Below are 16,259 nucleotides of genomic sequence, written 5' to 3'. Positions count from 1 at the left end.
GACTTTGCTAGTTCTCAATGCCACTAGTGGCCAGTTAGAAGACATGAAAAAGTTATGCTCTCTAAATATTTGAAAATAGATTCTACGGCTTAGTACTTTAAAGAGCAAGTGAAATTCAGACTAATAACAAGGATTTGACATACCTACATAGCAACCCATCCAATAACATACAACCTATTTTTCATATGGAGGGCAAATTGTTGCAACCTAAAAAAATTCACAGTGAGCCTGAACTGTCATGGTTCAATTTATTAATACGTATATCACAAATGGTCACAATATCAAAGCATTCTCATTGGCATGCTAGACGGAGGCGATAACAAAACAAATTCATAATAGATATTTCAATAATAAAGGTTTTTTTTCACTTTTTATCATTACTTTCTACAGCCCTCCCTCCCACCCGTCTTCCAGGATACTTCCTATGTGCGCGAGCCCACATTGGTTTTACAGTGTTATTTGGTTGTTGCCAGTAAGATTCAAGTGAAACAAAAAAACAAATTAACAAAAAAAGGACAAAAGGCTGTGTTACCGCACAACTTCAATTAGTTTCCATACTTGAATGATAAAAAGACACCATATTAAACTGCCCTTACACTAAGCTACAACACAGTTTAGTAACACTAATACATACGTTCAGATGCAAAATGCACTAGACAAAGCTGAAGCACTAGGCGTACAACAGAGAGTTAGATCCAAACTCTGGTCTAACATCAGAAATATCAGTTCCCATTGAAGCACAACAATATTACGACATTCGTTTTTTTCAAGTATCTTCATGGTGCATCGTGGGTCTTTTTCGGGTAGATGGGTCTGGTGATACGGTTAAAACCTCTGTAAAGCCATTACAAAAAGATTTATTCCAACATGATTTTTAAATATATATTCATATGAATGTATATATCTCTGTATGTATACCGTTCTATATAACTGTGTGCAACATTTATCAACTGTGACGAAAGGCCAGTTATGCCCTCCAGTCACTACATGCACAGCGAGATCGATGCCGTTAATGGATTACGGTTCTTACGACGCCACTACGGTATGACCAAACACATACATGCAGTGCCATCATATGCAGAGCCTTTCCAAGGAGCGTGTTTGGGTACTACCAGGCTAGTTACTCCTTGTGGCACAGCTGTACTTGAAGGAATGACTACACAACAAAATGGTGCAGGGATATGGAACATGGAGTGGTGCGTTTGTGTCAGTATGTGCTTGGTATGTGCTCTAACATTCTCAAAAAGGTCTCCTCGTTTCCTGCAGTTTCTGACGTTGAAATGGAGTTGAGCTTCAAACAGCCTCGCTGAAAGACAAAAGGGAACATTATTGGTAAAAGTGGAAATCTATAGGAGAGCTATTCTCCAAGCACACTAACGACTAACCCTTACGCCAATATTTAGCTCCAAAGAAACTTTGGGCCCGATTGTGAGTTTGACGGACAGGTTACTCGATCCGAAATATGACGGATATCCCGTCCGCCATATTACGAGTTCCAATATATCCAAAGCAATATAATGGTACTCGTAATATGGAGAGCGGGATATATTTCAAGCTTGTGATGGGGTGACCTGTCCACCAAACTCGTAATCAGTCCCTTTATTGTCATAGGTTACGCAACTGTTACCCTAGTCACATAGGCATTACTCATTTTTCTAGAGTTTCAGATCTTTCATAAATTCTGATTAGTACAATGAGCATCACACATTACCACTATTTGAGTACCTAAAAATTCCTGTCTACGAGCTGATTGTCATTTTCAATTCACTCAACAATTTATTGTAAAATTGATGTCTTTGGTATGGCTACTAAGAGAGGATGAACCAACGACCCTATATGGTTGGTGGGCAGACATCATATCTTTAGTATGATCTAAACAGTATAGCTCTCACACCAACAAGATCTGGAGCAAAAAGTGACCATAAAAATTCCTCGGTGAGAATAATATTTGTGGTGGGGTTTTTGTGAGTACATTTTCACATTTAAGAAAATTGAATACAAGTACACGAACACTAGATATATTCTTTTCACATGTTTTTGTTCTGCACTTTTCTAACAAGTAACCCTCTTTTCCACTCAGTTCTCCATCAACCCCAGCGAAAAAGCATACACAAAAGGAGTTTGCAACCAATTGTGCACTACCAGCCTGGTTTTAAATGAGAAAGCATGCTTCTGGCAACTGTAGCTGCAAGAACTGAAATAGACTAAAGCGAAAATCCTAAGCATTTAAAAAAAATGAAAACTAGATTGAGGCCCACGAACAACTTTGCTTTTATGGAAATGAAAGCAACAACTCTGTATCCAGCCATCGATTCAAATTGCACAGCACTCAGTTTTCAGTGAGCAACAATAAATCGAGTTTTTAAAAGAGATTACTCTAAATGAATTCCCCGTTTTTAAAAACATTTCAAGACAATATTTCATCCATTACTTATGAATGTGAAGTATGGGGATATACGTATTTTAAGGTTTTATTGTATCCAAAATGTTTTCCCAAGATTAATTCAACCTTTGTGTTTTGTTGAATGCAGTGAGAATTGAAGAGAAATGTCCATGCACATTTGTGTGAGCTATAAATAAATGCCTCAAAGATGCCCTTAACGCTTTACGCCGCGGTGCGGAGCGTTCCATTGAGTGGGCGGGGCTGCGTCGGCCAACGGACGTGCGCAGCACTACGGAGGTAGTGCTCGCAACGGCCATTGGCCGACAGAAGCAGCGAAGGGGTTAAAGTGGTTGCCTTGAGTTAAGCCAAAGTAAAGTATTCTTGGTTAAGTCATTTAAAGAACTCAAACTAAAACCAGGATTCCATGCAAAACAAAGGATGACTAATGGCAAAAATTGTGGGATCTGAGAAAATGTGCTAATGCTGGAGATGACCAATGTTTGTCTAACAGATTAGTTAGTACTCCTAGTTATTACTCCATGCTTAATCCACTTTGAGCATGCGTGTCATTTACAAAACAATATTTTGCTCCAGAGCATACATGTCTGGGATGAAACCATGTGAATGTATATACGTGATAATTTGATTTTAAATCTATCTATTATTCTTAGCAAACACAACTTTTATTTGAAAGGCTTGAAGGGACTACAATTTGTGTTTGGTAGGCAGAAGTGATCTCAAAAAGTAGTAGTACCAATGTGCTTCAGAAGAACAGAAAACAGAACACATCTATTTTTATCATGCACATTACATGTTGATATAAGAAGGTATTATTTGAGATCAACATTTAATAGGTTAAAAGGCTCTTCTCGATGTGAGGCCATGAAACATATGAGAGGATTGCACGTCGTATAACTAACAAAGCGCTTCATTTTGATGAATGTAAATACGTGTATTAGTACTGTTGGAACCCAGCATTGATTGATAGTTGTTCAGCACCCACAATGTTGATTAAATTAGGTCTATCTCATATGAGTTAGGCACATGTGTCATGTCACTTGTAACAATGATTATTATCAAAGCTTAACATATAATTAGCACATGAAGAGGTGATGTCTGTGTTAATGTATTCTTTATTCATTTCTTCTTGAAAGCACACCCAATACGCAGTGATCAAAGTAGCTAAAGTCCCTGAAGAATGTTCTTCTTCAGGGCTCAAATATTAATGTAACAATGCACAATAGGGTCAAAGGGAGCACAATCCTAAGCATATGTAGAGCAAGTGATAAAGGATCACAAGATTTTAAGACAACAATTAAATAGAGTCCAATTGAAAATATCAATAAGTCTTCTTTTTCACATAAGGTACTCAATCAATTGTAGTCCATCTGTGTTAATTTTTCCATTTATTCAGTCAGTCAGTCAGTCAGATTAGCTTTATTCGATTTTTAGTTTAAAATCATAAAAGCAGCAGCAATACAAAAATAAGTACCTTGACATTACATTACAAAAGTTAATTTCAACTATTAAAATAGAATTAAATGGATATGACAAAACAGCTAATCAATATAGGACATTTCATAACAGCTCTAAATGAAAAGTGGGTCATGCATACAGTGCCACAAAATAGCTAATGCTTAGGGAAAGAGCGTCGGACAAACCTATGTTGGCATTTTGCTTATTAAGTGCTTACAACCGTGTCAATTATGCAAGTACTATTGAGTGGCCTCTTAAAAAAAAAAAAATTGTTATGAGAAAATACGATTTGTAAACCTTTGATCAAATCTGTTAAAGGCTAGATGGTTAGTGGCGCTAGATGTACAGGGTCCGCTTCCCCAGGGGTTGTATTTCTTTGTCATTAATCTGGGCAACGGATTGGGTGAGATACTTGGATAAAAGTCATGCAAGTCACAGATGCAGATAGGCCAGTCTCCTTCGTTGGGCAGGTAAGATCGTAAGTATGGGGTGGTGTTCTTATTCTTAAATTTTATTAAAACGAGGTCTCCAGAGGTGTTTTTGGGCAACGTACCTATCCACCCCACCCTCCTGACACTCAGGATTCCACCATCTAGATCTGGTGGCAAAGGTCTTTTGTTCTGTAGCCAGTAAATAGCTTTGTTTAGCAGCTCCTGGTATGTTTCATGTTTTCCCTGTCTAAGTGGGGGAACCCCGGAGAGGACAGTCACGTATGGGGCAGCATCAGGAGGTAGGTTAATGTGTGGCATTCTTACTGGATCTGCTCTGGCCACTGTGTAGTTGGTTAACAATGGTTTCAATGCCACTTTAGGACCTATTGCGGTAGGTGAGTTAAGCGGGAGTGGAAGTATGTTAGTTTGAACATTCTTATGAGTAGATGACTTGAACTTAACAGGGGTAGTGGGCTGATTAGAATGAACGGGTATTACCAGTTTCTTGGTTGGTGAGGAATTCCTTTTCATTTGTTTCTCAATACTGGTCAGCCTGTCCCCCAAGTCATTGAGTTTTGTAACCAAGGGTGATATAGCCGATAAGAACATTTGCTCAGGCTGAGCCAACAAAGTCAAATGGGTGGTCGGAACAGGGTCATCTGTTGTGTCCGGATCCATATCCGCCTTAGATGTGATTAGATTAGAGGGGGATGTTGTGGGGCTGGTGTATAACTTTTGAGTTTTTGGTGGATTCTCATTAGCATTTGCCCCATCATGCTTCCTTTTAGTATTGAAACCCCGAAACAGAGCATTGGGCTCATTTATGTCTTTGTTTAGGGGTAAGGGTAGGACCCGCGGAGTACCACTTACATAGTCAGAATTTTCGCCCACGACTGAAATGCTTGGGGGGGGGTGTTGCATCCGGTACGTACTTGGTGCCACACAAAGCGTTAAGCTCCTCCCAGACGGACATATTTAATACACGGTCCCCCGCAGAAACAAGAATAAGCAATACTAAGCAAGTCAAAACGTAAAGTGCTTCTCAATACCTGATCCAGTGGACAGATCAAGTGGGATAGCCCGACCCGGCTACTTTACATTTACAACTCGTTTACTTTGAGTGTCCATGTTGGAACTGTCCCTTTACATGAGAAACATAACATTCAATTTTTAAACTCTTACATTGAAGATTACTGTACAATGCCCATCACTTATATGACATAGGTCCAAGACGAGACTTCTCATATTCAGACTTAAGAGCGAGGCCACGAACAACCACGCTCCCATCTGTTTATATATAGCCTTGAAAAAGTCATGGTACAGATTGGATGTACAGACGAAACACGTGTTGGCTGCTCTTGTTGACTGTTTTTGATTATCTTCTATGAAGCATTGTGAATAAATGGAAAAATTAACACACATGGACTACAATTGATTGTGTACCTTAAGTGAAAAAGAATACTTATTGATATTTTCAATTGGACTCTGCTTAATTGTTGTCTTAACCTCTACCGCGCTACCGCGTTTTCCCGCTGTGCGCTGGAATTTCAAAAATGCGCTGTTTATGACAAAGCCAGCTCGTCATCCGCGTAGCGCAGGTAACGCCCATGACGAGCTGGCTTTGTCATCCGCATCGAAGGGGTTAAAATCTTGTGATCATTTATCACTTGCTCTACATATGCTTAGGATTGTGCTCCCTTTGACCCTATTGTGCATGTTTTGATTTACCGACCTTTTTTGATTGGTAATAGTCACTCTTGGTAGTGGGTGACAGTGGTCTGTGTAGCACTCCGCCTTAACTAAACGTGTTAGATCTTACTAGAAGCCCATTTTAATTTCCTTTATATAAATCGATAAGTGATAGTGCGGTCTTTTTCCATTGTGGGAAACACCACTACCAATCCTTGTTTCATTAATGTAACAATTCCTGAGTCATGAGAGACTAGTATCGCATGGATGGTCCAGAATATTATCCTTCCGTGGAAAAGTTCCCATCACAAACAGACGCTGTGCCCTCAATATCACATATCAAGCACACAAACTCGATCTTTTTCTTGAACGGAAGGATAATATTCTGGACCATGCATGCGATACTAGTCTGTCAAGATTTATGAACTGTTACATTAATATTTGAGTCCTGTAGAAGTCCGAATAGGACGAAACTCGTAGGCTACTTTGATCACTGCTTATTGGGCATGCTTTTAAGATGAAAATAAATATAGAATCACCTGCTTGTTATTTCAGTCTCCTAAGTTCAATTTGCTATCCAACTCACAGGAATCTCCCAAACTAATTAAATTAAAAAGCGACCGCACCCTGAAAATATTGAGATGAATAATGGAAGGATAATACATGTCGTCAAGTGGCATACAAAAACAGAATCACTCACCTTATTACACCATCTCGTACTGATTGGCCGTAATAAATCGCGAAAGACAGCAAGCCAAGAGCATTCCAATCAACTAAGAAAAGCACAAAGAAACAAAATCTAATAAGCATATTCAGAAAAGATCATCACAATTTATTATCAAAGTTACATTTCGATTCTTTTTTTTTTTTAAAGAGAAAACTTTGTTTTTTTACCCGGAGTGCCACAAAATGTAACAGAATGTCTAGCAGCACATGGGCCTTTAAACGCTATGTTCACATGGCTACATGAACGCTACATCGAAGGTCATAAACATTTCACGTGATTGATCACTGTACAACCTAACAATTTTACTTGTTGTTTATAATTCATGTGATAAATGGTGTAAACGTGAAGGCCATCACGTGTACTTATGGGCAAATATCACTTCGTTGTGAAGCACAAGGCAAATTATTAAATTACCTCATTGTCATTTTTTTACTAGCATGGTTTGGAAATTCGATACCATCCGACCTGCTTTAATATTCTGCAACAATCAATAAAAAGATCCTTTCAGAACCAGTCCCATAAACTGCTGCATCCATCTATGGATTCCAGCCCTCCCGTGCGTCACTTTTAACATGGGAAAAAGTGACGCACCGGCGGCGCAAGGTCTTCATAAATCTGCCCCAATGTATTTAAAATGGCAAAATAAAGGGACACAAGAAAATGTAAGCTGTGGGCACAGACGCAATTTGGTAACAACATGAGGAACAACTGAAAAATTAGGCAGCACAAAGGAATTAGAAAAATAGAAATAATACTGAGAAATAAAAAAGCCAAAATTCAGGAAGTGAGTAAATAAAAAGAACCTGAAAGAGGGAACGTGGCAGGAAAAAGCAAGTTTACAGAAAAGTAAACTATTATAGTGCTGACTGGGAGTTTATTGATTGTGTCTTGCATGAATCTCATATTTTCAATAGTGACCGTGGGCCAGACCACAAACATTTTTGTTCCATTACATACCATTTGTGGTAAGTAACATAGTGATTGATACATACACCTTTCTCCCCCGTCTTGTGAAGGCGGGAATGTATTTCATGGATATTTCTGCATATCTATGCACACGGAATGCACTTCAAATACCACAACACCCAAAAACACACTATGTTACAATACCACTGCACAGTAACAGCAAACATGAAAGAAACAGAGCAGTACAACAATAACACATCAAATGTGCAACAGAACACACAAACAAAATGGAAAACAAAACAGAAAAACAATAACAAAACAATGATAACACAAAATCACAACACAACACCCAAAAACACACTATGTTACAATAACACTGCACAGTAACAGCAAACATGAAAGAAACAGAGCAGTACAACAATAACACATCAAATGTGCAACAGAACACACAAACAAAATGGAAAAAAAAACAGAAAAACAATAACAAAACAATGATAACACAAAATCACAACTCAACAATATCACTACAAACCAATTCTATGCAGCATTCCATCATGACACAGAATACAATAATACACCACAAAAAACAATACAACAGCACACACATGCAACTGTTTTCAGTAAGGGTTTATTGTGTTGTGTTCTGGTGCTGTGGTGTGGTAGAAAGGTGTTGGGTTGTGCTTTGTTTTGTGTGTTGCTCTATGGCACATTGTTGTGCTGCATTTTATGTGTACTATTGTGTTACTGTGATGTATTGTGATAGTGCATTTGTCACGTTGCTCTGTTCTGTTGTGTTGTTATTCTAATAAGTGTGTTACTGTCTTATATTGTATTGTGCCATTGTGTTATTGTGATCCATTGTTGTGTTGCATTTGGTTGTGGTAGTGATTTGTTGTTATTAGTTTTTTTTTGTTTTGCATTAATTTACTGGTGTGATTGTTGTGTGGTGTCCTATTTTTATGGTTTTGTTGCACTGTGCTTGGCCATTTATGTTTTAGCTGTGCTGTTATTTTGTTTTGCGAAATACCACTCTGTCACTGTTTAGAGACACCAAATAATGCTGCTGTTTGATTACTTACACCCGTTCATTCCGGGGGGTAGTAATCACCGGAATATGGATGAACGGAGGTAAGTAAACATTTAAATAAATAAAACGAATTCATTTCATTTATTTAAATGTTTACTTTCCTCCGTTCATCCATATTCCGGTGTTTACAACCCCCCACCCTGCCCCTCCCCCACCCCTTCTCACCGCCCCATGGGACTCCCTCCACGGGCCGCTACTGATTCAGATTTTATTTACTTTCAACTATGTTATAGACAATACCATTGTCGCAAAAAATGTCATAACATTGTACAGACCCGGATATTTTTTGTGGTTTCCTAAATTATGTAAACATTTTCATTGCAAAAGTCATACCAAAGGATAGAAAAGCAAAAAATATGATTTTGTACCTGAGAGAATGCAATCCCAAATGCCACTCCAGCAATAATTCCCATATTTGTTTCCATAAAACTGGTCACAAGCTCATAGCACCCCTGCAGATAAAAAAAGACAATGGTGATAAATTTGCATGTGTGAGTGAAAGACGGTGATGATATGTAAATTCTCATATCACGGACTATCATTGTACACCCACAAAGATGGGGATTAGGTGGCTATAAAGAGTTCTGGAGAAGACATTCTCTATAGCGCGAATGTAATGGGAGAAGTTGGCTATAAAGTTATTTGCAATAAAAAATTAGAAAAAATCAAATACTGCACTGTTTTTGCATGGCTAATTTAAAAAAAATTGGAGAGTTACATGTGTGATTGTAAGGATGAGCACTAATGTCGGTGAGAATTTTGGAGAGGTTTATGATCAAGAGTTAGGATATGTCTTAGTTCATGTGCATCTTACACTTTTGAAACTCTTCCTACTCTGGTTGAGTCACGTTTTTGGGCTTCTGAGATAAAGTAGATATTGCTGATCAGCATACTATGTAGGTAATGATGGCTATACGTCATCAAACATACAGTAATCCTAGGAGGACTGATTGATGAGGAAAACTTGTAAATCCCAGCCAGGAACTCTGTGGAGAAGAAGATGAGGCGGAGTGGCCTTGCCGAATCTGCAACAGCGTCTAACCTCCATTTTGCCCTTAACATTTACGCAAAAAGATTAGTGATCAGCTATGCAAAACCGGCACAACAGGTTGTGACAGTCGGCAAAACAATCGCTGTCATATTAATAATGGCAAAAATGTTTTTTCAGAAAAATATAAAAAGGGATTTCTGCTACCAGAGGCCACGGGAGGTAATTAACACAGGGCAATAGGCATCACTCCTGAGTGAAGTTACTGCACTGAAAATTAAGGACATGTTCTCACCAGTGAGTACCATGGAAAAGGGGTAGAGAATGTGTACTATGATATGGTGAAAGACATTTAAGTCCTGCATTTCCCCATTCTCACCAAGAGTGGCCATTGGGAGCACCAGATTAGTAGTTTGCAGAGTGCCTTATATGATGGATAACTAAGAAGAGTGCAGGGGCAACATCTGCCGACAAAGAGAAAATGGCAGCCTGTGACTGCTGGTACATACAGATGGGAATGTTCATCCTCTAAGTCATATATCAAATATAATAAGAGGTTCTTAAGCATGATCTTTCTTGTTAACCTCCTCCATTATCCCTGTCTTATTCTTTTAGTAGGACACAGTGTAGATTTGAGATAATCTAACAGCTTTATGATATAATTAATAATAAGGTTAACCTTTGAATATTCTTAAGACTGGGGTGGGTAAAGAAAATATAGGTGATGTGTGACAAGGACGTTTCTACTTTTTCATGAAATCTGCACTATGATGTCTGGCGCTTAACCCTATTCCCCTGATTCTGTAATAAAAAGGTTGAGCTTGAAAAACATACCAAAAAAGTGTTAGTTAAGCCCCAGACATATCATAGACTGGGACTGGGACAACTGAGGGGCATATTACCAACAACTAGCGATAATTTTTGTCTCTAACTTGTTTAGAGACAAAAATTATCGCCGCACATCGGCGATTTTTATCGCAGATAAACCTTGCTATTAGCAAGGTTTATCGCAAATGCGATAAAAAACGGCCGCAATGCATGAATATCGCTGAAAAGTCAGCGATATTCATGCATTATCGAGCAAATGCTCTTAGCCATGTTATCCACCTCCCATTGGATAACATGATGAAGAACTGCTCAGGGCAGGTGTTAGCTTTTGGAGATATTCGCGCTTAGCGCGAATATCTCCAAAAGTTGGTAATAGGAGATAGCGATGTTAGCGACTGTTTCCAGTCGCTAACATCTTGGCACGCCCACTTTGCATGTCATTAGTGATAAATATCACTGACATGCAAAGCGGGGCCCAAGATGGTCGCTATCTCCTATTAGCTGTCACTAACTGGTGTTAGCGACAGCTTGGTAATAGGGAGATAATTTTATCTCCGCTTTCTTGGCTTTTAAAGCCAAAAAAGCGGAGATAAACCCCCTTGATAATATGCCCCTGAATGTCTATTGAAGGGGAATTCTGCCATTGTGGGGAATTCAGGCAGCAGGTGACAACTGGACCCAAGTGCTAAAAGGCAAACCCTATGTTACACTCATGAAGTCGTCATGGTCAAGTCCTAAGCAAGACACCATGGAACATAGGATAGGAGACCGTGGGGAAAACCCTGGCATGTATAAATGAAGACTAAAAGTGCAAAAGATAGCCATCAAAAGCCACCCCCAGAAGGCCCTTCATAAAACCTCACAGAGGCAGATGAGAGAAGAGCTTGTGGGGTAAAGGCCAAGTCCAAGCTTCAAAAGAAAACCCAAGAATGGTAGTATGGGAAGTTTGCAGATAGGCCTTGTGGACCAAGATGGTGCCCATGAGCCAGGCTTGGCACACGGCCACCCCGTTTTTTCCGGTGCAGCAAAGCATCTGTCCCCAGAAGGCACTTATGGAAATTATTGATTTGCAGCTGCTAAGGGCACCAAGGTCGATTTCCTGTTTTAATCCCCACCAAGCATGTTGGCCTAAGTCTGTCATGTAACCTAGGTATGAAACTGTGGGCAGAGCCCAGTGAAATGCCACAAGAAACACCTTTAGGTGTCTTAGTCTTTGATCATCTTAAAGGGCTATGTAGTCAGAGTTCTGTGTCTGGCTTCACAGGGCAACTATAGTTTGAAACTCGATGTTACAATCACCAGGGCTCTTCTGCCCACAGAAACCAACAAATTGTCTGGAAGTTCTTCAGGTGGAAAAAGACTTCATAAGCCCGGTGAAATAGGGGTGAAGCACCATAAAACTAAACTGTAACACTATTAAAACAGAAGAATACATCTGGTTTCACTGATGGAATGAAACCCAATAAAGGGAAACTTTTTTTAAAAAACGTACACAATACAAGAGAGTGCAAGTACCGAGCACATTAAGATGTATAAACATGACAGCAAGGGGCGTGGGTCTAGAGATCTGGAAGCCATTGGGTTTGCGGAACGCATGGCATGACGGCGAAGGACCAAGAATGCAACTTAGCTTCTTGTTAGCCTACTGGGCGAAATTAACTCTGGTTAATCAGGCATCAGGAAAAGAAGGACTAGACATGGATATATATAAATATATATATATATATATATGCATACTACTTTCCATATATGCTAATAGAGTATACATTTCCAAGGATGGTTTGAAAATTGGCTAAGATGTTGCACAGTTTAAGACTAATGTCTTCCATTAAATGAACAGGCATCAAAGAGAACAAAAAAGAAGAGGCATGGCTGATTTCTCTTTCGCTGTTCTCATTACTGACTGTGCCTGTCTGACGCTGGAGCAGCTGGCCCATAGTCAGCTTTATATCTGCATAGCCTCATCAAATGGTAATCAGATTTGGATATTCTGTTTCGCTGCATGGATCCAAGCATGCTGTTTCTGTTAATGAGCCCCTGCAGTCTGCAGAAATTTACATGAGGGTTGGGTGGCATTATCTCTTATGTAATATAAATCGGCCGGGATGGCGTCTGTGGCGTTCTGCTCCACAGAACTCCTTGAAGTCCTGAAAAAACTCTGCCGCACTCCACGTTGTTCTGCAAGCAGCATAGTGTTATAAGTCGCGCTGCTCGCACTGATTTTCAGCACCAGAAGTTTGTCCCATGCTGTAAAATCAGCACAAACAGCACTACGCATGACAGCAGAGGTTCTGCTTCTTTCTGCCACTCGAGTAGATATTATACTCGAAGAGCAGCTTCCTCAACGTGAGAGGCAGACTTCTCATCCCCAGCGGTCATGACCTACCACGTCCACCCGTGTTGAGAAATCTCTCCGGGAGATCTAACACAAGATTTTTCTCACCTGCGCTCGCCAAATTATCCCCTTCGGTGCTTCGGACGGCCCCTGGCTATCATACGTCATGGTGGGCGTGTGCGGAGGACGGCCGGCAGCCGTCCGAATCCCTCTCACTCTCTAAATCATCCGCTCAGGGATAAAATCGGCTCCGCTCACAAGGGGTTATTGTTAAAAAAAACTCTGCTCTGCATCACTTTGCAGAGTTTTGCGAAACTCCACATGGAGGGCGGAGTGGGCAGGCGGATAATACCACACATTCACTCGTGCCTTGTTCATTACACACACATGGAAGAGGTGTGGCGCCGCGGCCAGGGCGACTGACGCTGGAATCTGGGGACCACGGTTCGATCCCCGGCTCCGGCGGCAGGTCAGCCCAGCACCATGTGACTCTGGGCAATAGCTCGCTTAATCTTCCCGATGGCCCCCCAGCGCCTAGAGACCCTTACGGGTGATTGTGCGCTTTACAAATGTGGACTTTATTAGCTTCGGTTACTAGTACCTTCAGATGCAAGGGTGTAACTTGCTAGGGCACAAAACAAAGCATGTTGGTTGTATTCACTTTCATTTTACACAAAATTCACTTCATATCGCAGAGGAATACAGTGCTTGCATTTCCAAGAAGAGCAAACAGCTTATATTCACTTGTTAGTAACTACACTATATCATTTCAACACTATCATTCAGTCGAATCCCTAACTTTACAGGGATGAAGATGTGCATGGTTTCACAGCCAGGCATGTCATTATATGACCCTGAAGCATCTATATTTCAATTTCCAGAACCAACATTCTTCCTCTTGTGTCCATGTGATCCTGCTGTGGAAAATCTTAATTTAGGGGAATATTCATGCCCTTAGCAACTGTAGTTATGCAGCAGGCCTGTTGGTTTGTTTTTCTTTTTTGTACTTCTTAATCTTTGGTCTCTTTAAATGTCTGGGTTAGGCTACGGGCCACAGTCCTCTAACGGGTAGGTTAGCTCTACCTTTGACTCTCCCTTACTCTAAACGCAGATGCAGCAAGTCCCTCTAGTGATCATCATCCAATATTTTCCATTGAGATTGGCAGGAGAAGGAACTCTGGTCTGATTTCCATGTCGATTGGTCTGATCTACTGCTGACCTTCTTCATGTGCAGCCAGGACTGGATTAATATCCAGATCTCCAGCCTCCTTTGTGTTTCTTCCCCCAGCCTTGAGCCTTTCACGTGACAAATTTCCTCCTAGTGCCCTGGGGACACAATTCAAGTGAACATTCCTTAGGATATCTGCAAACAGAAAGCTGTGTTTTACACAGTGGCATGTTTGTAAAAAACACACTGCCCATGCTTCTTAAGTTTGAAAGTTGACACATGTTGATAGTCACTGAAGGGTCCACAATCAATGTTATGTGCTACGCCACTCACTCATTGGTTACAACTTTCTTGGTACCATTCAATGCAATACGTACCCTCTGGTAGACTTTAGTAGCAGCAATAGTCATGTTACGCATGTCCTCCGGTTTACAGTCGTTGAGGTCTGAGCAGCAGCTTGAAGGAATACCATACTCAGCCGAGTAACTGCTACTGGTCCAGTTGTAGTAGCTCTGCACACCACAACAGCGCAGCTTCAAAGGAAAAAAGGAAAAATGATGAATATCTCAGTGGTGCACCTACCTTCTTGTATAGATTTTGTATAACATAAAATGGACAAAAGCTACCACTTCAAATGTGCAGAATAAACACAACTGAAAAGACAGGTGCAATTTTTGGGACATTAGGATTTCTATCAAATACATTTGAGTTCAGAAGAAAAAATTAGAACATACTAGGACACCCCAAACACAAAGAAAATGACACCTCGAAATAAATGTCCCTGTTTGTAATGTTGTTTCTTTGCCTTCTAACATAACTTCGTGAAAAATACGTCATATACTCAATTTAATTAAAATAAACAAAGTAGATAGCATGGAGAAGTGGTATACCATTCTTTACCTGGAAGTTATCTGTGGTTGTAATAACAATAGGCATAATAATAATCATGAGGAATATAATAACAAGAATAACAATCAAAAGCATACTTTTAATAACGATATGAATATTTAATAATAACAATCATATTCCTATTCATGATAATCTTAGAAATATCAATTATCATGATTATTATTATTGTTAATATTATTATTAGTACATGGTTACTAGGATTATTATAATGATTATTAATAATATTATTCAGAGAGCTGCATATCACATTTTTGACATTTCAGGACATTGAAAACAACAGGTGTTAAATATTATCTCTTTTATTGGTCTGACCGTACCTAGTGGTAGTCTGATATTCTTGTCATTAAAGCAGAGGCAAATTTAGGCCCAGCTGCCCTTTGTGTACAAACTCCACCACTCCGAATGGAAGACATATTTGTAAAGAATACTAAATGATCTAAAGTTCCATCATCTCCCAGAAGAATTATTGTGTCTCTGTTTTATGTCAGTGGTTCTTCAGTGGCAATGTTCTGGAACGGGTAAAGACTAGATTCACACAACTTGTTGCCCAAATAACACAGTTTGCCTCCTGGGAATATTCCCGAGGCCTAAAGCCAAACGACTGAGGTTCAGATTTGTAGACCCAGCCTTGCTCTTGGCTAAAAGACGCATAGATCTTGGGTGGAAAGCACAACAGACCCCGTTACTGACCAAATGGGAGGATGACTTGACATGATGGGTGAGAGCTGAGGAACGGGCTCTGCTTAAAGAAGATGGGGCCATATTATCAAGAAAGGGCGATACATTATCGCCGCTTTGATCGGCAGGAACTGCCGCTAAAGTGGCGATAATGGGCTTGATAATATGCCCTTGTGAATTCCCATAGAAGCCCAGGTTAACACCAGAACCTGGGCTTCTATGGGAATTCAAAAGGGCATATTATCAAGCTCATTATTGCCACTTTAGCGGCAGTTTCCTGCCGATAAAAGCGGCGAAAATGTATCGCCCTTTCTTGATAATATGCCCCATAGAGTGACTAAAAGACGTAAATCACTTGCAGAACCCTGGGCTGACTTAGTGAAAGTCTGGGATAAGCGTCATGCACCATCACAGTCATCCGATATAGAGCTGTCTGATTCAGACACTTAGAGCTGGATAAAGTACTGTGTTGATGTGGGAGACATTCACGACCGGACATGAGCATCTATGACACTCTCGAGCGTAGGGAAGGTTTGTTCTCCACTGTGTTCGTTTGGCATGGAGGGAGATTTGCAGCCCTTCACCGCCCGGGTCTCCCGCATTGCCCTACAGATTATACTAGTCCAGGACTAATAAATCGTACAAGATATACTG

General features: G+C 40.2%; 1 protein-coding gene across 1 annotated transcript in view; it reads right to left on the bottom strand.

Moving 5' to 3' along the window:
• Nucleotides 1–234: 234 nt before the first annotated feature.
• The window catches only part of TSPAN7 (tetraspanin 7), a 275,733-nt gene continuing 259,708 nt past the window's right edge, over nucleotides 235–16,259 (bottom strand). Inside the window, exons 5-8 of the mRNA XM_078658270.1 lie at nucleotides 14,396–14,551; nucleotides 9,068–9,151; nucleotides 6,680–6,752; nucleotides 235–1,306 (exon numbers count right to left, since the gene is read on the bottom strand). Coding sequence (XP_078514396.1) covers nucleotides 6,684–6,752; nucleotides 9,068–9,151; nucleotides 14,396–14,551 — 309 coding nt within the window. The 3' untranslated portion in view covers nucleotides 235–1,306; nucleotides 6,680–6,683. The remainder of the gene's footprint in view (nucleotides 1,307–6,679; nucleotides 6,753–9,067; nucleotides 9,152–14,395; nucleotides 14,552–16,259) is intronic.

Source organism: Lissotriton helveticus, chromosome 8 (genome assembly GCF_964261635.1).
Source record: "Lissotriton helveticus chromosome 8, aLisHel1.1, whole genome shotgun sequence".
NCBI classification, from domain to species: domain Eukaryota; kingdom Metazoa; phylum Chordata; class Amphibia; order Caudata; family Salamandridae; genus Lissotriton; species Lissotriton helveticus.
This window is presented reverse-complemented; position numbering and strand designations above follow the sequence as displayed.